The sequence below is a fragment of the Stegodyphus dumicola genome, chromosome 2 (assembly GCF_044657685.1).
Source record: "Stegodyphus dumicola isolate Sdum_Otavi_A_Nest chromosome 2, ASM4465768v1".
Classification (NCBI taxonomy): domain Eukaryota; kingdom Metazoa; phylum Arthropoda; class Arachnida; order Araneae; family Eresidae; genus Stegodyphus; species Stegodyphus dumicola.
The window spans coordinates 209135916-209161454 of NC_140769.1; the positions used below are offsets into that span (position 1 = coordinate 209135916).

Genomic DNA, 25539 nt, shown 5'->3' on the forward strand with positions numbered 1-25539 from the left:
ATTCCTGTGCGTGAAAAGATTAGCAACAATGCATCGCATGTTGTTTTGGTATTCAAATTCTTCAATGGCACCGCTTCGGGCCATCTTGTACATTGATCAACAGCACACAGAACATATTTGTAACCTCTACAGATTGGCTCTACATGTCCAAGGATATCCACATTAATTACCTGGAATGGTTCTTTAGGACGTGTTACTGGCATAATCGGAACTTCTTCAAACGGATGCTTTTTCACTTGAAGTTGACAAGAAGTACAAGTATTGCAATATTCATTTACATCTTTTTTGATTTCGGGCCAATAGAAGGAATATTTCAAGTGCAGGTGACTTCCCCATAAGCTAGAATGAGCTAAGTCCAAAATTTGTTTTCTTCTTTCTTTAGAAACGACTAACTGGTGAACTCTTTCTGATAAAACTTTATGATACAAAAAGTTGTCAGTAACAATAAAGTTATTACATCCATTCTTAGCATTTTGCCAGCATGTTTTTAAAGATGGGTCATTCATTTGTTGCACTCGAAACAGTTCTGAAGTCGAAACACATTGATTGTGCCTCGTGCTACCTTTGGAATCATCCTTACCTGCATTTTCATATGCAAGAGCACAACATTCTATTATCTTCTTAACAGTTTCATTACATTTTTCATTAATTAGGTTTTCCCTATCATGGTCAAGTATTTCGTCAAAATTTTCAGTTTCATGAAAAGGCATTTCAACGAAACTATCATTATTAATGTTTACATTTTTACATTTAAAATTAAACTTTCTTTTATCATCTCCCCTTAACTCATTAAAAGCACTTAACAACAAGAGTAAATCATTACAAAACTTACCCACCATTGCACATGTTATAAAAATAGGTGAAATAAATTTATCATCTTCAGAATGCATTAAAGGTAGGTTAATGAGAGGAGCTTTTAAAGCTTGCCCAAAAGCTGACGTGAGGATAACACTTCCACGTGGCGTACAGTATTTTTCTGGTACAATGTCAGCCTTGACAACGGTTAATTGCGTGTCTGTATCTGCTACTGCATTAATTAATTTACCATCACATATAAGTTTAACGGTTAATGAGAGGAGCTTTTAAAGCTTGCCCGAAAGCTGACGTGAGGATAACACTTCCACGTGGTGTACAGTATTTTTCTGGTACAATGTCAGCCTTGACAACGGTTAATTGCGTGTCTGTATCTGCTACTGCATTAATTAATTTACCATCACATATAAGTTTAACGGTTGGCAAGTCATCTATTAATTCCTTAACTTCTTGATTCACAGTAAAATATTTAGAAGAAATCTTTGCAGTTACGGCGTTACACTTATTCTTACTTTCTTCCTTAGCAACCCTTTCCTTATCTTCATGCAACAATATATTATGATACTTAAAATTACATTTTGAACATTTTAATTGAGAAGGACAATTTTTTGTTCTACAGTTCTTTTCGAAACAAAGAAAGCACCGATTAGAAGCCTTTAAACTCTTTTTTCCTTTCTTCTGGAAACATAACGCATTTTTCTGAAACATGATTTTCGCTTTCACAAAATAAGCAAGGGGAAGTTCGAACAACTGCAATTTTGCTTACATTAGGGGAATAGCTGGCGCCAAATTTGTTGGTATTGAATGAATTCCGAGTGTGGAAATTGTTTCGCTTTTCATTGGGTTGAGAATGCGTTCCAAGAGAATTAGCGTAACTCTTAAAATAAAATTAATTTAATAAAGTTTGTTCGCGACTTTCAATTTCCCGTTTTAGAAATTTCATGAGGTTGTCGACATTAAAATTTTCCTCATCTGCGTTTTGACGAGCAAAATCAAGCGTTATATCTTGAGGTATGTATTTCATTAACAAAGGGTATAGTAAATTTCCATACAATTCGGTTTTGACCCCTATCGAATTTAGTGACCTTATTTGTACGTTGCAGGTGTCATATAATTCCCTCAAAGAATGAATGTTATTAGAACTTCGGACAGGCCGTAAATTTAAAAGTTTATGCATGTAAGAATTAATAAGGAGATCTTTTCGACCATATCTCTCTTTAAGAATTTTAAAAGCTTTGTCGTAGTTTTCTGGAGGTAAAGAAAAGTCTTCTATTGTTTTTATAGCTGCACCGCCTAACAAGCTAAGCAAGTAATTAAACTTATCCACTTAAGATAGTTTTTCGTTTTGATTTATAGCCATGTCAAAAGAATTGTAAAATGTTTGCCACACTTCAGTGTTTCCATAAACTTTATCAATCATAATCTTCGGAAAATTAACATTATAATCAGAACTTTTATTGACACCAGAAATAGACAAATTGTTACTATCATTAGAAGAACTATCATTAGAAGAACCATTAGAAACTAGCGAATTATTGCTATTTCTTTTTTCTTTCAATAATTTTGTGCCTCTAAAGCTCCATTTCACAATCTTTTCTTCGAATTCCAAAGCACTTTCGATTTCAGTTTCAATGTCATTAACATCAGTCAAAGTTTTAATTTTTTCATCTAACGCTCTCAAAGAAATAGCTTTTACTTTTAACATTTCCAGCGATTCTTCGAGGTCTTCAAGGTTACTGGCTGCAATTAATGATTCAATAGAATTTGTTACTTTAGTAATGGCTGAACGAATAAATTTCCGTTCTTTCTTAGATTTTGTTAGCTCTTCAGCCATTTTTGTAACCTTGAATTTCACTTTACCACAAAATAAAGTGAACAAATTTCTTACCTTTCTGAAGATTCACTTATGCATTTTACCCGTGAACTTGATGCATATATGTATGTGTTTGAATGAATGACATATCCTCCTTTTCTGACACCACTGTCTGGATATATATTTAATTTCTATCTTAGACGTATCGTAATGTGCACTAAATGTGAGCATTACATAAACCAGCCATTTTAACGGCACAAAAACTTTATTAACACACGAACAAAATAATAAGAGCAAACAATTTACACAAAAGTATAACTGTGTATTTTCATCCACGCTGGCATACAGCATGTTACCTTCATTACTTCGCTAACAACTATTAACTACTCTTCTCTAGTAAATCACATGAGAGAGAGGTGTTGCGGACCGTTCGGCTAAACTGCACATGCGTGGTCATCACGTCATGACAAGTATATTACAGTACAAGTGAAAAAATTGACAGTTTTACACATGCGTGTGTCGAATTTGCGCAATGCTTATAGGGTCCCACAAAATTTTCGTAAATATCATGGGGTCCTGGGGGTCGCAAAAGAATCTCAGCGATAAAAAGGGGCCATGACTGAAAAAAGTTTAAGAAACCCTGATATAAACTATAGGTTTACATTGGTATTTTATATACACATTGAGCAAAAATTAAATACAGGACAGGTTTTTTACATGTAGTTATATCACAGTGTTTCAAATCAGTACAAATATATCACAGTATCAAGATAAGAACGGAAGAGGTGAATATACTGACCAAGTAAGGAACTCGAACGATGTAAAGGAATTTTATTTAAAAGTGGGTTCTGAAAACTGCAGGCCTTAGCAGGATATATGATCATCCCAGATTGCATGGTGATGTGCACTGTCTGTTCATGCTCAGCACAAGATCTAAGAAGCAGAACATAGGTACAAATGCAGTCACCAATGGCTGAATCTTCTCAAAAGACATGAAGTTCTAAATGACCACTAAGCATTTTGCCTTTCTGAAAATGAACTCTGCCATTTAAAACAGTGGCCTTCAATAATATTAGAGGGATAAAAATGTGTTTCCTGTTTTAATCTGAAATTTAGACATTTGGAATCAGTGAGAACAAATTGGCTCTTATTCATAACAAACACTTGACCCCATTTGCTCAGCTTCCCAATTTTTTTGTTCCAGGCATTACAGAAAATGCCCTCTCCTGATCACTGATTAATAAAAAGTGATATCAGATGGTAAGGTCAACCAAATGTTGTCTATTGGACATGCCACACAGACATCAATTCAGCATGGTTCAAACCAATGCGTGGAAGGTTTCACAGAAATATCTGGGTGTGCAGTACTCCTGAGCTTTCTGCTCCTCCCACCATAAGTCATACTATATATATGTTGTACGCCCCACTGTACTGGATCCCAGGCAATATTTGGATTGGTCTTTGGTTTTAATTCTGCCTATTTGTCCTGCTCACATAATTTTCCCTTTCTGTCCAGAATATCTGCATATCAGTATATTACCTTGCTATTTAAAATATTGTTTTCTTATCTTCTTTGAAAATCCAGATATCATCTTCATGAACACAAATGGTACTTTTCTGTTATTGGGATGGATTTAGAAATGTATGGATGTAAATATGCATGTGCATATATACACACATACATAAACACATACATATATGCATACATTTAAGACTATGGTACCAATAACAGAAAGGTACCATAGAAAGTTATGGGAAAAAAGCATATAATTATAAATTCAGTCGATAAATGCTTCCTAAATACAGCTCTTCAGGAGCAAATATATCTGGGTGCTCAAAGATTTATTATTACCAATAAGAGATTGAATGTAACAATGGAAAATACCATACCAAATGTGAATTGCTCATTGTCCATAAGTCTAATGGATGCAGGTTTCAGTTGCTAAAAATAAAATTTCATTTATATAAAATTATGTATATTATAGAAAAATCAATTCATGTTTAAATTAGAAATGTAGATCATATTTTACATGAAAATCCACACATAATATGTATTACCTGGCGTACAACTTCTCTAAGAAAGGCAACACCTGGTTCAAAAGATGGAAAAACAATGGATCCATACTTCACACATGCTGGAATAGGACGCACTCGGATAATTACTTCAGTAACAACACCTAGAGTACCTGGAGAAAAAATCATATAAATGTCAAAAATAGAAGCCTTCATACAAAATCCCCCTCCCTTTCTGAGTTAAACATAATGATTAACTCCTGATAACTATAGAACAACAAAAGGTGAAGTTGACCATTTGCCCCAAAAAGGTCAAAACATCAGATCTCAAACAGAAGAGCATCTGTGGGGGTCAGAAATTCACTAAAATATGTGCATCTCTCTCTATATATATATATACGTGTGTGTCTTTATTTAATATACATACACATTTACTTATATGTATTAATAAATTTATGAGTATTATTAATATTCATATATATAATGAAAGCAAACTTAGAAGTAATGATGCAGAAATATTGATTTTTGCAAAGAATGTTGATCCATAATAAAAAGCAAACTGGGCAGGCAAGGCAGATTAAATATTTGCCTTTATTTTAAAAAAATACGTTGTGGGAACAAACAACTTGGCGCACTAATCATGCCTGTTTTGAAACATTTACATTTCTGATAGCTCTGCAGTAAGAGGAGAGCAGCATGCAGCCGTCCAAACTAGGCTGAAGTGTAGAAGACTGGTCTGTGTTAAGGTTGAAATCTTAATTCAGAATGAGTTAGTTTCGGATCTCAGTGCATTTGTTGGATAATTAATACTGCTGTAAAATTATTATTGGCTGTTTGAGATTTAATTCTATTTACATCACCAGTGTTATGTAAAGGGCCGTTCAGACTGGGGTTTATCTGAGTTAACAGAGACAACTTACTTAGCCGACCCATCTCCAAAACCAGTTTTTCCCCACAGTGCAGCGAATTGAAAAATCTGAACTGCATGCATTAGCGGAGATAGTCGATACATGGAACTGATTCCGTTAGCTCAGATAAACCCCACTCTGAATAGCCCTTAAGAGTCATATGACTAAAACAGTCGAAGTGGCCATTTTGCTATTAAAAAAAAATATCTACGATATGAAATTCAGTCAGGAAAATATCAACCCAGTAATGCAAATATTGAAGTTATTAAAAAATTAACACCCTCAAAATGTTAAAGAATTAAAGATTTCCACAAAGTATTGATGTGTATCATAAATTTATTCCAAATTATGCAAGAATTAGAGCCCTTTTAACTAATTTACTTAAGATACTTCATATAAATGGACAACTCAATGCCAGCCAACCTTTCAAAATATAAAAGATGCTTTAATTTCTATACCCATTTTAACGTTATTTAATCCAAAATATCCCTGACATGTATACGTAGATGTATCTAAAGAAGCTGTTGGTGCAATTACCAATAGAAGAAATTAAAGATCACCAAAATTTAAATAATGTTTATACCTAAAATGTACAAGAAAATTAATGATGTCTTAACTGTGTTTCTTTATAGTTATGACATCATTAATTTTTAAGTTTGTAATTCCAATATCTCTTCCTACTAAATTACTTGAAAAACTCACATTAAATTTGGGCATATTGATGTTTCCTCAATTTTAAATTTTACTGTCACCTTAGTATTAGTGGGCAGAAATAGTACAATATAGTAGAAATTACTGTAAACACTGTGAAGTATATCAGTTAAATAAGAAAAGTAAACAAAGAAATTTGGTTTAATGAAAACTTTACCATATGTATGTGAACCATTTGAACTACTTTATCTACTGATACTATAGATGGTTTAAATTAATATAATTCTACTAAAAAGTACATTCACATTATTATTCAATATATATTGACTTTTGCTTCTAAAAGCAAAAGTGATTATAATTTGTAAACTACTGATATTTACATAAATAGTGTGAGGGAAATTTTTCAAATTCAGATTCCACAGAAAATTGTAATTGATAGAAATGCTGCTTTTACTTCTTCAAAATTTAACCACTTTTTGAGAAACAATAATGTACACAATTGTAATCTATTGTTGTAACAATTCTTTTTGTTTTCAAAAGACTTGTTTTGCAATTACAAAAAACAATAAGCAGCTATTAGAGCTTATACTATCTTAAGAGTTTTACAAATTTAGGGATTATAACTGACATCATAAAGACAAGGGTTAAAGTTTTCCTCTACAAACTTTACTGTAATTTAGGGTAGCACCCTAATTACTTTTATATGTTGCTCGTAAAAAGTATATTGAAATTAAGGAATGTCAGAGTTCAAATAATGATTACTCCTCTCAACACTACTGCAACTAAACAACAGACACTATGAACAACAGCATTTACTCTATTACATGTAATATGTGAAATCTTGTTTACATAGGACAAACTACGAATAATCTTAATAACATAATATTAATATCAAAATTTTAGAATATAATACCTAATCTTAAAAACAGACTTAATCTCTATATGTTTTGCAGTTAAGAAAGCTTTATCCCTATGGAATAAACTCTTGTATTAATAGTATTAATAGTAAATCTGCTTTTTTGCTACTGTTTACGAACAATTCAGTCTTTTTAGTAAAAAATTGCAAAGAGGTACCAGAGGAAATAGCAAAAAAGTTAAAACATCTCTTAATACTAATATTCTACAGTCAAAATTTCAAGATTTATTTGAAGAACAACATTTCAAGAAAAATATTCTTAACTACCTTCATTCCCTACTTTACAGACATCTTATTATCATTCAAAATTTTGTTAAAACTAAAAACATATCAAATAATATCATTAAAGATTTAGTACTTGATTTCATAAAATTCAAATTCAATTGTGCTTCTTCCAAAAATAAAATTTTCTGTACCATTAACTTTCTACATAAAAATTATAATGATCTTCATAAGATTTTAATTTATAAATTTTTCATAAGATTTTTAAACAAGCGCAACAAAAAATTTCCAGCAATCAATTCTAAAATTTCAGTTTGCTTCAAGTACAACAAAAACTAAGTAGTTTTATTTCTAACCATAATGATGAAGATTTTTCAGCATCATGATTATGTGATGAAGAAAAATTTCTGCCATTTGTTGACAAAGAGCACAAGCATATTATAACAGGAAATCTGGACATTATTCAAGATCAAGAGATTAGAGTGCTTATGAAAAAAGGAATGAAATTTAGACCTATTAAATTCATTAATAAATTACATTGCATAGAAAGTATTTCTACAGATATTGATAATTTAATCTTGAAAGTTAGTTCTCAACTTAGTTTGCCTTCACATTTATTTAAAGAATGGAAAAATGAAATTAGTACTCAAAAAGAAAATTGAGAAAAAGGATTTAAAGGAATTAAAAACTGGAAATATTTACTTCTAAAGTTTTCACAATAAAAAAAAGCAATTCACACCATAACTAAAATTGATAAAGCAAACAATAATTTCAGTATTTTTTGAAAAAAGATTCTACCTATAATATCATTGAAAATGAGCTAACGAACTCTACTACCTATAGTATCATCAGAAAAATAAATAAAGAAAGAACCTGTTAGTAAAAAAATTTCTGCCTTTCACACAAAATGAAAATTTTCTCTCTTCACTACAAATGACAGATTTGCCAATCTTTATGCCTAACCAAAATTTCATAAAAATCCTGTAAAAGTTAGATCTATCGCTAATAGTACCAGAAACTTTTTTGTTTCTGGTACTATTATTTAAAAAAAATACTAAATTCTGGTACTATTATTTAAAAAAAAAAAAAAAAAAAAAAAGAATTTTGATAATATTTTTGCCAATCTACTTATTTGAACAAGTTAAAGAAAACAAAAACTTCTGCTGGATTATTTACGACAACTTGAAAATCATTCAAGAAGTTAAAAATCTTAAAATTTACAATATTAACTGGTGTACGAGTTTGAAAGCCTCTACACGACCCTGCCACTCTGAGAAATCTACGAGAAATCTTATAGAAATGACAGAATTTTTTCCTGAAATATTTAATATACTGGATTTATATAAATGGAAAGAATTTCTACATTTTTCGCTGTACAATAAATTATATTAAACATTCAAACTTTCTTTACCTGCAAACACAAGGAATTCCAATGGAAGTTCATATTCCATTCACATTTGTAACCTATTCCTATTTTCTAGAGAATTTAAATTCCTCAAAATCCTTTCTGATAATGGTTTCAGTAAATTTGAACACACTTACAGATACATTTATGATATTATTACTTTCAACAATTTTAATCTCATAGAAATGAGTAACATCTACTGAAATTGTCTAAAACTAAATAAGACCAATAAAAACCAAACAGAAATAGTTTATCTTGATCTAAGTATTCATAAACTACAGGAAATTAAACTTTTTGATAAACAAAAAGATTTTAATTTTTCTACTAATAAACTTATTAATTGGAATTCTAACATATCTAAAAAATTTACTGCAAATATTATTTTTAACCAAATTAGTAGAATTAAAAAAGTGTTTCCATTGAAATAGAAACACAAAAAGAAGAAATTCCAATTCTCATCAAAATTTTAAAAGATAATGAAATTCCTTTAAAATTCATTAATAGCATATTAAAAAAATCTGGAGTAGTCTACACCCTATAATACTTTTTAATAGTATGAACTTTTTAACTGAATCTCCAAAAGAGAAGAATAAAGAAGGATGTTTTAAAGGGTATGTAGGTTATTTTTAAATTACTATTCTGTTACTAACCATGGCCTTACATATATATTCAAAGTCGTCATGAGAAGCCCATGACGTGAAGACTTTTTACTTTTGTAACATATTTCCTTTACTTCCTTTTTCAACTTTTTTTCTATAATTTTAAATTAGAAAATTTAAAAACTAAAATTCATCTTTATATAATTTTTACTCATATCTACAAATCAATTATTAAAAACTATTTGATCACTTTTTAGGCAACTTTTTTAGTCTTTTTTTAAGGATTAATTAATTTAATTAAAATTTTACACTAAATAATATTTATTCCCATTTTTGTTTTTCAAGAGTAAGAATTTACTTAAATTTCATTCAATTTATATGCAATATTTTTCTTTGACTAAAAAATAAAAATTAATTTTCATTGAAATATTTAAAAGTTTTTCTTTTGGTTTCAAAATTACATATTTCATACAAGATTTTAGCCTTCTGAGTGATTACTTTCTAGCCAAGGTTTTCTAGTTTTGCCAATGAAGCCAAAATGGTAAACCTGCACGTCCCTTACTGTTTTGCATCTCATAGTTAAGTGTAGAATCTCATAGTAATGATAGCACTCGAAGTTCTTAATTCCTTCTAATTAGGTTTTTTTCCAACTATGTTTTATGAATTCAATCACATCTTAATTCACTGGATTATCTGTTTAAAGGTAAACATTTTATTTAAAAATTTTCACTGAAGTATTTTGTTTTTTCATTTTTATTTTCAATTCTTTTTATAAAATAGAATTCTCTTAATTTAAGATTATTCTAATTAGAATTTACTGTGCTTTTATCTTGCTTTGGGGAAGGGCCAGAATTTTTGGGTGAACTATTATAATTAAAATACATTGAAATGGTTCATCGGCTAATTCTAGATGCAGAAAAGCAAAGATTTTTGTAGCAGAAGGATTTCAATTAATTTCAATGTTCCTTCCCCCTCATGAAGTGACATTGAGGTTGATTAATTTTCTCTTCTGTTTTTTATTCATTTTTCTTTAAATTTCATTAATTTTTGAAATGGGGTTTTGCTTGTTTGAAATGATTTGGTTTTAACATTTTCAAATTCTTTGTTGCATTTATTTATATGATTATTTGAAATTTATTAATTATGAATTTCAATTTCTGCTCTTTGTGAAATATTAGTTCTAAATTTCTTGCTATATGTTGCCAACAGCATTGCTGTATACAGTGCTAAATTATTTTGCTTCATGTGCAATTTTTGAAGTTTCTGGTTTATGTTTATATAATACATTTTTATGTCTATGTCTCAAACACCCACTTTATTGCATTGCCAATGCCTTAAATGTTTCATTGTTAAACAGAGCTGATTAAAGTCAGACCGATCCTACAGTGCTGTGCAGCATGGTGTGATTGATGTACTTAACTGTAACCTGTCTGATGCTATCACTAGTAGGTGCAGGCAGAAGGACTTAGTGGGTGCAAAACAAGACATCCATTCTACTTTGTCTGTGAGTTTTGATTAATCCATAAACACACTCCGAATTTCCGACTTTTAGACAGGCAGTGAAATCAACAGTTACAAGGTATGTAGAATGTATGTACGCTATCGTTACTTTCTTGCAAGATTTGTTTACTTTATTTGTTTACTCACTGTCTAATCAAACAGGATGTTTTCTTCCAGAGATTTGCTTACAAACTGATAACAGTAACAACCCACGATGAACAAAGCTAAGCGAGCATGGATTTTCAATTTTAATGAAGAATGGGAGCACCAGTTTTACTTCATAAATCATAAAGACAAATATATATGCTTATTATGCGATAGTGCAGCAATTCCAAAGAAAAGTAACCTTGAGAGACATTTTAAAATGGTGTGTCCAAAGTTTGATTCGGAGTATCCTGAACTTCAAAGAAATAAAATTTTGTCATTAAAGTCATCGATTTTGAAGCAGCAATTTACTTTTATCAAATTGTTGGAAACATCAAGGGCAGCAAAAATTGCATTGATTAAAAATTCGCATATAAACTAAAACTCAGTGCCATGACAGCCTTAGTGGGCCAAGCCCTGCAGTGCCTGAAATCTGCTTTCTTAACCGTGGGCCCTGGGGTGCGTGGACAAGTGGTCAGCTTGGTGCAGGACCCCCCGATGTTTAGTCCCCAAACAAACTTGGTACTCAATTTATAGACCCACTCAAGAGATGAAAGGTTGAGTCAACCTTGCCCAGCCCAAGGATCGAACCCCGGACCTTTAGTGCTGCTGCGAGATGCGCTAGCCACTGTGCCACTGGGCTTCAAAGTTCCGCACATACTAAGAAAAAACTCATATATGGATGGAGCAATAATAAAAGAAACAATGTTGTAATCTGCAGATGTATCTTTTGCAGATTTTAAAAATAAAAAAGAAATTGTTTTGGCCATAAATACAATGCAGTTGTCAGCTAGAACTATTACAAGAAGAATCGAAACAATCGCAGGCCGCTTAGAAACCCATGTGATAAGAAATGAACAGATGTGCATTTTTTTCCTTACAGCTGGGTGAATTGAAAGATATAATAGAAATAGCATAATTAGCAATAAATGTCAAGACAGTCTTTGATGATTTTAACATAAAAGAAGAATGTTAAAACATCAAAGACCAAAACTTCTTAAAGAGTGCACACAAGGAAGGGATTTATTTTGTGTAATAAAAACGTTTTTCATTGATGCTAATAAACTGAATGGGAAATTATCTTCAATAACAAGTGACGGTGTGCGAACCATAACAGGGAATAATATTGGATTCATTGCTTTACGTCAACAAGATACATTTTTTCACAAAATTTATTGCATGTCAATGCATTATTACACCATCAATCACTGAATTCCAAAATATAATCGCTGTTGTTACAAAAATAATCAATTCAATAGTGAAGACAAGTGGAATGCAACACAGAATATTTAAACTGCTTCAGGAAAATGATAAAGATACATAATTTACCAATCTTCTTTTGCACACTGAAAACCAACGGAAAAATTCGTGGGCGATTTATTAATTTATTACTACAAATAAAAGAGTTTCTAAAATTCCAAGACAGCTGGAAGACAGAAAATTGGTTAACAAATTTGACCGATTCAACACTAAAACTTAATGAGCTAAATTTGAAATTAAACAGCAGGAATAATTTGTGGCTGATATGATCAGCACTTTCGATCAACAGCTTCAAGTCAATGCTAGAAATGTATAGGTTTCATCTCTCTAATCACTGACACGTTTCCTCATTTTATATATAGATATATATAAAAGGCAGAAAGTCTGAAAGAGCATAATATTAATAGACTCATATCTTCAAATTGTGTTTGCAATACAAACTGAATTTGATTCTCGATTTGTTGATTTCACACACTTAGAGCTTATTTTAAAATTCTTTAAAAATACCTTTAATACACTGACTACCAATAAGTATTTGGACACCTATGCAAATGACGATATCTGCGGTCCTAAGGTACATCACGGACTCCGCCGGTATATATCGTGTAGAAGACAGCATCGGCTTTAGTCGCATGCAAGATGCCTCGCAGCTCGGAGCTCTCTGATTTCGAGAAAGGTATAATTATTGGGTATCACAAACGTGGCCGATCCTTAAGCGACATATCTAGCGATCTGAAGTACCCAAAATCGACAGTGGCCTACGTGATTAAGAAGTGGAAGGTGAGCAGTGATTGTCGGAATGTGCCCCGAGTCGGCAGACCAACGAAACTGGGAGATAAGAGACCGACGAGTGCTGTCCAGAGAAATTCGGAAGAATCGCACCCAACCGATGGCCCTCATCCGCGAGGAGTTTCAACATGCATCTGGGAGTATTGTTTCAATGAATACCATCCGTAAGGAAGCACATCTGCTTGGTTTTCATGATCGTGCTGCTGCCCATAAGCCTTTGTTCACAAAGTCCAACCACGCTGCTCGGTTAATGTGGTGCAAAGCACATCGAAATTGGACCGTAGATCAGTGGAAACGGGTTCTTTGGAGTGACGAATCAAGGTTCACCCTTTACCGTTCGGATGGCAGGGTCTGGGTCTGGCGTCTACCTGGAGAATGTCTCCTGCCAGAATGCATTGTGCCAACAGTCAAGTTCGGCGAAGGTGGAATTATGGTCTGGGGTGTTTCTCCTGGTACAGGCTGGACCCTTGGTCCCCATTCATGGTAAGCTCAACATCCAAAATACTGCACTATTTTGGATGACAATGTGCTTCCTACGTTGTGGCAATTTTACGGGTTGGACCCCTGTTACTTTCAGGACAACAATGCCAGTTGTCATGTTTCGACGTTAACCAAGGCTTGGTATGGTGCCAATGGAGTTCATCGAATGGACTGGCCTGCCCAGAGTCTAGACCTGAACCCTATTGAGAACCTCTGAGATGAGTTGCATCGCCGAATTCAGGGGTGCACTACCCATGCAAAATCGGTGAAGGAACTTCTATGTCTTCTCCAAGCCGAGTGGAAGAAAATACCACTAGCTGTCATACAAAGACTTGTGGAAAGTATGCCCCGGAGCGTGCACGCTGTAATTACCTCTCGTGGAGGCTCTACCAACTATTGAGTTTGAATAAAGTTAGTTTTTCTTTTCTATCACAGGTGTCCAAATACTTATTGGTAGTCAGTGTATTACTGATGGAGAAAATATGGCTACAGTAATTTTTAACTACTTTCCTCTTAACTTAGAAATAGTAAGCTTGCAAAATGATGTTATTTTAAAATCTTATGAAACTTATATGATATTTTGGAGCTTGGTAAAGAGAAATCAATATCCTATTTTAAAGTCATGTGAAAGATTAATGGTAAACATCAATTCTAATTTTTCAAGTACCTATAACTATGAATCATCATTTTCGAATATGACTTATCTGAAGTCAAGGTATCACTCAAAACTTACTTATTTGCTCTTAGATAATTGTTTAAGAGCATGCAACTCAAATTATCTTGTAGACTATAATAAGTTAGCAGACGAATTATAAACACAAATTTCACACTGACATATCAAAGGATTTAAAAAAAAAATTAAAGAATATATATTATAAATATTTGTTATTTAGTTCAATAAAGTTATATCTTTTAAGCAAAACTAGTTTGTAATATTACGTTTGGTTATGAAACCTGAATAGGTGGCACTCGCCAAGAATTAAAAATTTTATTTTGCACCCTAGATGACCAAAAGGTTATTGATTTGTGCTTTAATGAATAATGTAAATATTTGAATTTTTCTGATTGTATTCTTGCTTTTCTGTATTACAGTGGTGTTTTGCATTGTTTAACCCAAAGGGGTATTAGCTCAGAAGGGCTATAGTCTCGAAACGCATTTTACATCAAATTACTACAAACAGTTGCACCACTTTTCCAATTGTTGCCACCAAATTCTATCACCCTGTATTAGATTAAATGAAATAAAATAATGAAGAATCTGCATGGATGTATGTATGCTTCTCATATTGTGAAGAAACAATGATACCTAGAGCCGTCAAATTTTGAATATGTAGACTTCCACCCGAGCATGGGCACCTGGAAACACTATTTATTATTTTTAGGCTGATAATTTTTGTGTTTATTTTATGTTTAATTTGTGACTGTATTTAAGAGTTTATTTCTTGCATGGAATTGGGGATCTTTTGATTGTAAGTGAAATGGCATTTTAATTGTAAAAATAGCAAAATTAGAATGCAAGATGTAGGCAGTTCGTTCCTGACAAGTATTGGCAACATTTAGCAATTTTCTGGAGGAATTATGTAAACCCATTTTCAAAGTCCTACAACTGATTCTTCCAAAAGTTTCTACAGCCCAAGCTACAGGGTATAAATATGAATGAGTAAGCTAAGTCAGAAGGGAGTTCATTTGTGAATCAGCTGCAAGATTTACCATTAGCTGAATTAGAAGCTAGAGTTTATCCTGAATGTGGTTTGAGAAACTTTATGATTTATTTTGTGTGCCAAGGAAGCATTTCTTCCATATTTTCCTTGAGTTATTTGAAGCTATTATGCTATGTGTGCTAATTATTGTGCTTATTTTCATATTAAATTGTTCTAAACACAGTAACAGCATTTACTAATTTCTTCCAACTGCAAATAAATTCTTATACTTTGAGAGCATTGCTCGGTTTATGTATCTCAGTACTATCATTCTCTTATGATAACTATATTAAACTTGAAATTGACAATAGCTTGTTTAGAGCTAATAGACGTTATTATGGTTTAAAGAATTTAGTAATGTCTAAATTATTAAACTTCAAGAGAAAAATTAATCTGGATATAACTGCTACTAGACCCATCACACTGTACAGTAGTGAATGCTCGCCATTAAAAAAAAATCTGATGTGTACACCACATGACTTCCTTACACGGAATATTAAATTATACGCATTTTTTCTTGCATTTTATTTAAACTTATTAGATTGAATTAAACGTACTTTGCCGACAGCGCATAAACCACAATAGAATAAATGCATTCTTTAAAATTCACTTTGTTTACCATAGCGACACTCTGGCACTAAGTTTACTTAACAGTATTATATTTCATTCATATTATAACTCAGAATGCACAAAATGTATATCATTTAAAGAATTATCTAATGATTGCCACATGGTCTATTCAAATACTATAATAAAGCTAGAACTATGTATAAAAGAAATTAAGCAAACAAAACAGAAAAGAAACAGTTTTTCATAGACAATTGAGTATTTCTCATTTAATTAATTCAGTTCTCACTTCGCGAGAAGGCAGAAATACATAAAAACTCAAAATATCTATATTAAAAATTACGAAGTAAATCTCAAACGCTTATTTCTTCGAAAAAATTCCAGAAAGAATTAAGCATGATTTAATTGGCAATAATAAATGAATGTGTTATCTCTGTCGTTGTGAAGCTAAGTTTCTCTAGATTGGCAACAAATACACTAGTCTCCTGTTTCAAATGTAAACATCAATGGCCGCCATTAAAAACAGGCTTAACAGCAATTAAACAACTTTAAAATTGCTGATAATTCTAAAAATATTGCACACAGATTTACTAAAGGCATAAAATCCTTAACCGAAAGATAAAAACAACATAATTCAATCATTTTTAAAGCAAAAAATGTACAATTTACAAACATATAAGAGTAATGAAACTGAGATCACTGAGCCGGGTAATAGAGTGGATATATACATAAATATATTTATATACGTTTGGTGCAATCGATTGCAACCAAAATACGAGGTGCACATCTACATGTTATAGCAGTCCTATATACAAAATTTCAACGATCTGAGGCTACTCGTTTTTGAGTTATATGAGATACGTACGTACGGACATATGTTCGTACAGACAGCACAAAAAATTCTCTTCAGAAATAATTTTAAAGCAGTTTTATAATTTTTTTTTTGAAGGAAAAGAGTATTTTATTCTGTCCTTACGTACAGATATGATGCAAAAACATCGTTAAATTGCATTCAATAGCGGTCAAAATGGATATTTTTGTTGAAATATGCTGCCTGAAACTTTTCGCGGTTACAATACTTCCTTTTTACTTCATACAAGGAAGTAAAAAAAGGCCAAACTGTGCCAAGGAAGTTGCATTAATACATAAGTACCTAAAAATAATTATATCAATAAATGTCCATTATCAAAAGATAATAATAAATATCATATACGCTGAAAGAAATGGATAGAAAGAGTTGAAAACATATAAATCTCCAATAATTTCTTTAGTTTTAAAAAAAGATATTCCGCTATACTTTTTTTTTTTTTTTTTTTTTTTTTTTTCATAAAACACCTTTTGTGATTTGTGATAAAATGTATGCTGAATCTTGAAAACATTATAATAAATTTTACAATTATTAAACTTACTGACACAATTGTGGTTATGATAAAAAAAGATTTTAAAAGTGCTAGAGAATTTTCAAATACATCCTAGGAATGATTACATACCTTCAGATCCAAGAATAAATTGGTGAATATCAGGACCACTAGATATTCTAGGCACCTGAATAAAAAACCAAAATTGTTAGTTTACACATATCATACAGGATTAATTAAAAAAATAACAACCTAATTTCATATTGCATAAAAAATTGATTAACACTACTTTATGTTATGATTAACACTCCCTCCTATTTCCTAATAAATTTCCCTCCTATTTGTTGGAAAGGTCTTGGCTTCTGTAGCTTGGGGTGTTCTGCAGTTCCTTCGTACCTTTCTTTAAGCACTATTCCAGAAGTTTATGGTTGATCAGTTTGTTGCCAATGATATTCCACTTTAAGGCACTGAACTCCGTGGTTAAATCGTCTAGATATGCAGTCACTTGATCTATTGGCTCCTGCATTTGATCAGCATGGTCTTTACGAGTTTCTTGCTGGGCTGCTTTGAATTTCATGACGTACACTAGAGTGCTTTTCAAATGCTTGACATCTGACATTCTTAAGGCTTTCTATATTTTGGAAGCCATCGACGAAGTACTACAGGGACAGAATTTCCCTTGTATATGTCAGGCGCTCTAAAAATGCAAGATGAGACAGCCTTTCGACATCTGTGACAAGATCCTGGAGTGTTTCTGTGGGCTTCTGTTACTGAGATTTTAACTGAAGTCTGCTACAGTCTTTTAAACACTTCTCACCAAAGATGGGTCCAATATGCTGGATAGAACTCCAAAGTTTGGCCTCTAGTTTTCTGGCAGTTTGAAGGATGTCGACTGTGTATGCTGTCAGTGAAATGGTGAAGCGGCAGGCCTTAATTTTGGAATCCTATCCATTTGCACTTGCCACTATAGAGAACAGAGTCTTGTACACTAAGGAGGTTTTTCCATCGCATGTAGATAGTCTTAGAAAGGGCAAGAAGGAATTTAAGACAGGCAGGAATTTAGAGCCATCAGAATTGCTTCCTGCTGCCATTATGGATTTCTTGAAGCTGTTAGCTCCCTTGGTGAAAGTAGAAATTCTGTCATTGATTTGTTGTTTGGAAGCCGAAACGTTTTCTTTGATTAGTTGTTTGACAGCTCTGCCTTCGTTGTTGTTCGGCAGCTCTGCCATAAATTCGAATTTGTTATTTATTGTGACAGTAATTCCTCTTTTCATTTCCTCTTCATTTGCTTCAATCTTTTCTTGAATTAACTTGATAGTCCTTTTTGTCTTTTCTTGAACCTATTTGACAGCCCTTTCAGTGTTTTCTTGGCCCACTTTTATATCTTCTAGAACTGATTTGAAGGTCACTTCCATCTTTTCTTTGCCTGCTTCTATCTCGTCTTTAACATAGCTGTCTTAATTGCTCATCCATCACTCCTATCACCAGCATTCAATTCCACTTTTGACACCAAAAATTATTATGTGCATATGGGTTTATTATAATGGATTGCATGCGTACAGAGCCAATAACAGCTTGACAAAAAAATTCTTCCCCAAAGAAAAGCTCCAGAACCTTTCTTAAAAGTACTTGTACATCACTTCTCAGCATGATAGAGCACAATCAATAAGTATCACTTCTACTAAGAATATAAAGTACAAGACAATATAAAAAGCCTTGAATATGCTAGCCCACACAATGACCTGTGGATACTCTCAATACTCTGAACTAAACTCTGAAATCAGCTGTGAATCTACGTAACTGAAAATTGATAATCTCTCTGGTCTTACATCGTTCTCTCCAGTCTTCTGAAAAATTTTCAGTACCTTCAATTATTTGAAATTGCTGGAAGGCATACACAGTTACAGTTACATAGGGCTTGCACCAGTTACATTTATACTGGGATTGGATCATAATGTCCTTAAATAGTCGTTAAACTTGGCAAAAAAAATTAGTTGCCAAACGTTATTTTTCTAGCAATACTTCGCAATTCTGAGGTTTTTCATGTTACATATACTACTGGAAATAATACAATTCACATATAATTCCACTAAAATTATTTTCATATATAAAAAAATCATAATATTGTTATGGATAACAAAAACTAACTCAAATGCTTTAAATGTAACAATACATTATTAAGCGAGTACTTAATTAATAAGCTTTTTAATAGTAATACCTGAAGTACACAAATAAAATTTTAGAAATTACACATAATTAGCTAGGAACACATAATATAATTCCTTTTCATCTTCCATATTCAATGCACATCTTAAAAGTCAAGAATTTTGAACACAATTCACTGTAAAAATGTTTTTAAATATTAAAATCCTAATGAGAAAAATTAATGAAAACAAAATGAACACTGGAAAAGCTATGACTGCAAATATAATTATTACTATGTGCATTTTGTTTATATAGTCCTGAGAACTTATTAAAAACACTGAATTTTGTAAATCAAAACTTAATAACTTTATCTAATATCACATAAGATTATATAGTTTATTATAAATAAGACATTATTTTTGTTAACTCTTTCTTAGTACTTTTGTTTCATCTATCAGTCTTAGCAAATCACAAGCTTAACCCCGTTGCTCTAAGCATATCATATATGACACACTTTACGTTCCTTTTGTAAACTTACCATATCAAATATGATATGGAAGTAAGAAGTCACTGGAGGCCCACCTTATTGCATTTGATATGCTGAAGCAGTTTGACATTTTAAATGCACATAAGTGATATCAGAATGCTATGAAATTTAATAGAATGGAATGTCTTCAATGTTAACCTAGTTACTATGAGTATTATCTATTATTTTATTCTACAAATATAAAACATATCTAGCTTATATTGCTCATTCAGAGTTCAGACATGTTTCACACAGCACAGTGCAAGTGGCTTAAAATTTTATACATGAATAAGAAAATAGGATATAATGGATATGAATATTTAAATTCTAAGTTGTTAGCTTCATTATTGTATAAAAGTAATTTAAATATGTAATCATTATTATTAATTTTGCACATTACCTTATTTTGAATTTTTATTTTATTTGTCAATTTTAGGTTTTTTTTTTTTTTTTTTTTTTTTTTTTTTTTGTATTTATCATACAAAATAACATTTAAATATTATATGATACAAACCAAATGTCTTGATAAAAAGCACATTTTATAAGAATTCTTTTTCTATGTTAGGCATAAGTACAAAACACACTTGGGCACACAGTGACATTTAACTCTCTAAAGTCACAGACACATGGGAGAACTTCATTTTCTTGGTGTTGGGAAGAGATTAAATAGTGAACATATGCATCCTTTACATTCAGAGTTTTGGCAACATACCAGGAAAGCAGTTTCTCTCATTAGCAACCCACCTGTTGGCCAAGCTGGTCTGGTGAGAGTTTTTTAGTATTTGTTATCATTAATGCTTAGAATTCACGAGTAATCAACACTTGGCTGTGTAAGCATTAAACCCTTCTGTTATGTTGCATAAACATCTGTACTCCAAATAACACACAAGGAGGAGTGGACAAAATTATGTTAAGTTTTAACTGTTCTTATGGAACTAAATGTTAATAAGCTTTTGATTAAGTTTTTACATCTCGTCTGTGTTCTGGACTTACTGTGCATTGTGAAGAAAATAAATCATCTAATGCATAGGAAGACTGTTCAAAAGCTAATTCAAAGAATTAATTAGATTTAATCAGACAAAATGAAAACCTTTTACCTTCCATACTTTATTGACCTCTTAAAAGTAACAGTTTTCTTAATACAATTACTAAAAAAATCTTTTCAAATAGCAAAAAAGAAAGCAAAGGCAAAATGCACACTGCAAAACAAGCATCAGTCATTATATCCATAAATGTAAATTTTATAATGTGCATTTTATAGCTCCAAGACTGATTTTCTTCCTGGAGTATAATGAAAAACGGAATAAAATTCTGAATGCAATTCTTTATGAATTGGTTGTGCGAGAGGATTCAAAGTGAAATGATTGAAAGAGAGGGATTTCTTGTTGCTGCACAACAATGTGGCTGCTCATATGGCTGGAGTTAAGGTGTGATTTCCAATGGGAAAAATGTGTGCCACTCTCCATATTCACACAATTTAATGCTGACTTTTTTATTCCTAAAAAGTGAACTTCAAACAGAGGTCAGTGTTGTTATGACATAACCAACATTCAAGACACAATGACATGAAAGCTGAATAACATTCTAAACAAGGAATTCCCTCACAGTTTCATATGGATGTATGAAGTTCTGTGGGTTGTACTTGTGTGGGTGGGTGAGTGTGCAAGGAACAGACAATGTAAAAGCATTAAAACCTTAATTTTTGTTTGTTTGTTTGTTTTCATTAATTCAGTCTTGGAACTTTTTGGACAGACATGTAGATGCATCTAAGAACAAATTTGAATTTATTAAAGCAGAAGAAAGTCTGTTTCTTGTATTACACAAAAAACTTACTTGGCAATTTTTCTGCACTTCTCCACTGGGAGTAACCATTCTCACATGTACCAGCATGTCCTCTATGTTACCATATATATTCTTTTTCATACCTGAAGCTCTAGTTGCAACCCAGCCACCAAGGGAACTAAATTCATATGAATCTGGTTCATGTCCTGTACACAGGCCAAATTTTGCTAGCTGCAAACAGAAGAATTTTAGCAATATTAATTAAAGAATTACTGTAGTGGAAATACTTGGCACATTAATTTCTTTTAAATCAAGGCATTTTGGAACAAACCACAAGAGTATAAGACTAGATACCATAGTTTGTCACATATTTTGCCACATTTATAAACTAATTTTATTGTCTGAAAATTGAGAGCAAAAATCATGCACATAATTTAATTACTATGATAAATTAAAAATGCCCATGATAAATTAATCTTTTAACTGTCAGGTTATTTTGATGATTTGAGTGCATAAATTGTCAATTTTTTTTTATTCCAAAAACGAAATGTTTGCCTCAAAGTCAAAAAATATCAAAAAAAAATGCCGCCCACTTTGAACTTTAACCTCTATCCTTTGAAACCTTCAATCAAATGCTGCCATCTGTTGAAATGAAGCCGAAATAAACTTCTCACAATATATATTCAGGTATTACAATACGACACACTCAAAAAAAAAAATTAGCCCGAGTAATATTCGGGCGTGACATTTTGGAATACCAGTGCTGTGCCCGAGATTATTTCGGGCATGACAGTTAAAAGAATAAAAAAGATAATGGCTTACACATTTGACAATGCATATAAATTAACATATTTCATTATTTAAGCACATCACCCCTTTTTATTTGTGATATAAAAATTGTAGATGAATTCTGTAAATAGAATTATTTAATTTATTATTCCCATTAAATTAGAAGATAAATAATTTTTCTCATTTTAGAGCATTAATATTTATTATAACATCCATTTTAAATAAGAACTTATTGTACAAAAACCTTTTTTTAAATTATATTTTATTTTTTGTTTTTTACTGCCTTGTACGAAATAAAAGAAGTATTGTAATTATGAAAAATTCCGGGTATCATATTTCTCCCAAAATAGCCATTTTTACTGCTATCGAATGAGATTTAATGATGTTTTTTATATAAGGGCAGGATAAAGGACTTTTTCGCCAAAGGAATTCTAAAACTGATTTAAAATAGATTTTTTTCATGGCATCTGTCTGTATGTAGGTACGTACATATGTATGTATCTCACATAACTCAAAAATGAGAAGCCTCAGAATACTAACATTTTGTATATAGGACTACTATAATGCACCTTCCTTTTGCAATTGGGCACACCAAAAGTAGATAAATATATATATGTAGGATTCTAGCTCCATGTTAAGTCTAAATAGTCTAACATTTTCCTCGAGTGTTATCTAATGTTTTAGCTGTTTACTGCACGAGTAAAACTGACGAAACTCTCATCACTTTGTTTTATAAAAAGTGAGATGAATGATTTTATATATGTGTTAACAGATGAACAATGTCATATTAAGAAGTTTTACATGTATTAATACATGAACAATATTGTATATGTATTAATGTTTCATTAAATGTGTTTTATTTGAAGATGAATTGTGGTTGCCCAAGACAAGAACCCACATATACCCACTCTGTTACTTGGCTTAGTGAACTCAGTTTTTTTTTTTTTTTTTTTTTTTTTAATTCTTATATTTTGGTAAATTGTGGTCTAAGCTTCTGGCTAGGTTTTTATGCCTTTGGTTGATCTGCTTGCAATAGTTGTAGAATTATCAACAATTTAAATGTTGTTTAAGTATGACTAAAACTTTTTTTATCATAGCAGCCACATTTGTTTACATTTAAGCAGAATAGTGAATTAAGTCTTTCTGCCCCTTCAGTTTCTTGTTTAGTGGGACTAAAACGGAACTTTTAGCTTTGGTCACCGAAAAATCTGCTTTCTTGCCAGCTGGTCGAATTGCTTGTTTTGCGAAGAAACTTTAATTTTAAGTGTAAAAATTGTTTTAACTGTATTTGGTGTTTAATGTTTTTCTATATCTCTCAATTTTTTAAATAAAGATATTTTGAGTTTTTATGTGTTTTTGACTTGCTGTGAAGTGAGAACTGAATTAATCGAATGAGAAATGCATCTGTAAGAAATTCGAGGAAATAACTTTCAATAAAATGCAGGAAATAATGTGTATATTTTAATATTCTGTACAAGGAAGTCCTGTGGCGTACACATCATATTTTTAACCTCAATAACATTATCAATGATGATTTTTTTTTTAAACACAAGCTATAAAACTACTAGAGAATTATGAAATGAAGAAAAATAACCACATCATTCAGAGAATGAAGATATCACATTGAATATGAAGAAATTGCTTTGAATATTCGGTTTCAGAAAATGGATGTAATAACAGTGTCACAACAAGTGTTTTACTTGAAACTTAAGAGTGAAACAAACATGGAACAGCTCAATTAATTCACAAGGGAAGGGGGATTACACATTTAAATAAAAATGTCAAAAACAGCTCAATTAACACTTTTTTCTTGTTTCAAAAGAGGCTGGAAAGTTAAATTTATAATCTGTGAGAATTTCAAAACTTTATATCTGATACATTTTTAGATGTTAAAACTTTTTAAATCATAAATGTCAGAGAGTCTAAAAATTCAATATTTTAAAACAAAATTTTCAAATGTTCAGAAATTAAATTACTATTTTCATTGAAAAGACTTTTTTTTCCACTTTTTTTATAGTGCAAACAGTAAAGTTCTGATATGTTTAGTTTGTGCGTTAAATGAAGTTATGCACGAAAAGCTGTTCAAACATCAAATTAAAAGAAATAATCAATTTTCGAAAAAATCCCTTCACCACAATGCATCATCATTGATGAATAGTGCATGTAAAAATTTGAACTTGATAGCTTATCAGGAAGTAAGTTATAAATTTATGATGAAATTCCAACCATATTAAAACATGAGGAAACTAAATATTGTAGAGACATTAGGTTATTTGGAAGCAGGGGATTTGAAAAATGAGCAATGCCTTCGCTGAGACTCAAACCACTGACCTCTCGAACATGCGCCGAGCATGCTGACCATTACACCATGGAGGCATGCTAAGAAGGTAGGAGAAATACCTTATAAGCTTGCAAAAATAAATTAATGGCTCATTAATACATGTTCTCAAGCTGTAGTCATAAAAAACTTCTAAAATAAATTTTCAATACATATTTAAACATACCTGTATGTACTAAATTCCAAATTTTTTAAATGATACATTTTAATAGCATATTTAATTTTACAATTACATTTTGAAACAATGGTTTTAATTTTCATATGCCATTTAAAAATAAATCTTAATTAGTTCCAGCTTTCTAGTCAAAGCATCAGTACATTTTTCTTGATCTTTTAAATTTATTTACATAGTTTTACACAAATGTATTACATAGTTTACATAGTTCTTTTCCCATTTATTTAAGGAAATGAACAGAAGAACTGAAATATTTCCTACTTTTTACTACTATCTACATAACCAAATTTTTTTTTTTCTGGTTATAGTTTTCCACAGCTTGCTTTAACTGCCAGGGAACGATTTTTATTCTCTTTGTATGGACAGAATTTTTAAAAATTACAACAAGCAGAAAACCTAAGATACATTTACAAAGTTACAAGGAAACTGTAGCTATGAGGCAAACATCATAAATATGAATTCATTAAATTTAATACGTGTGAAATAGGCAATTTAAATTACAGACACACAAATGACATAAGAAATGCAGCATAAGAAATGACAATTTAAATTACAGACACATAAATGACATAAGAAATGCAGCACAAGAAATGACAATTTAAATTACAGACACACAAAACTTTAAAACAAAATCTGAAATTTCTCA

General features: G+C 31.4%; 1 protein-coding gene across 2 annotated transcripts in view; it reads right to left on the reverse strand.

The window, feature by feature from the left end:
- The window catches only part of LOC146998807 (alkyldihydroxyacetonephosphate synthase, peroxisomal-like), a 169536-nt gene that overhangs the window by 72266 nt on the left and 71731 nt on the right, over positions 1-25539 (reverse strand). For both annotated transcript variants that reach the window (XR_015039718.1, XM_085811680.1), the window contains exons 9-12: positions 21643-21822; positions 17271-17325; positions 4685-4812; positions 4517-4568 (exon numbers count right to left, since the gene is read on the reverse strand). Coding sequence is in view for 1 of the 2 variants with exons in the window: in XM_085811680.1 (XP_085667806.1) it covers positions 4517-4568; positions 4685-4812; positions 17271-17325; positions 21643-21822 (415 nt within the window). In the remaining variant the exon portion in view is untranslated. The remainder of the gene's footprint in view (positions 1-4516; positions 4569-4684; positions 4813-17270; positions 17326-21642; positions 21823-25539) is intronic.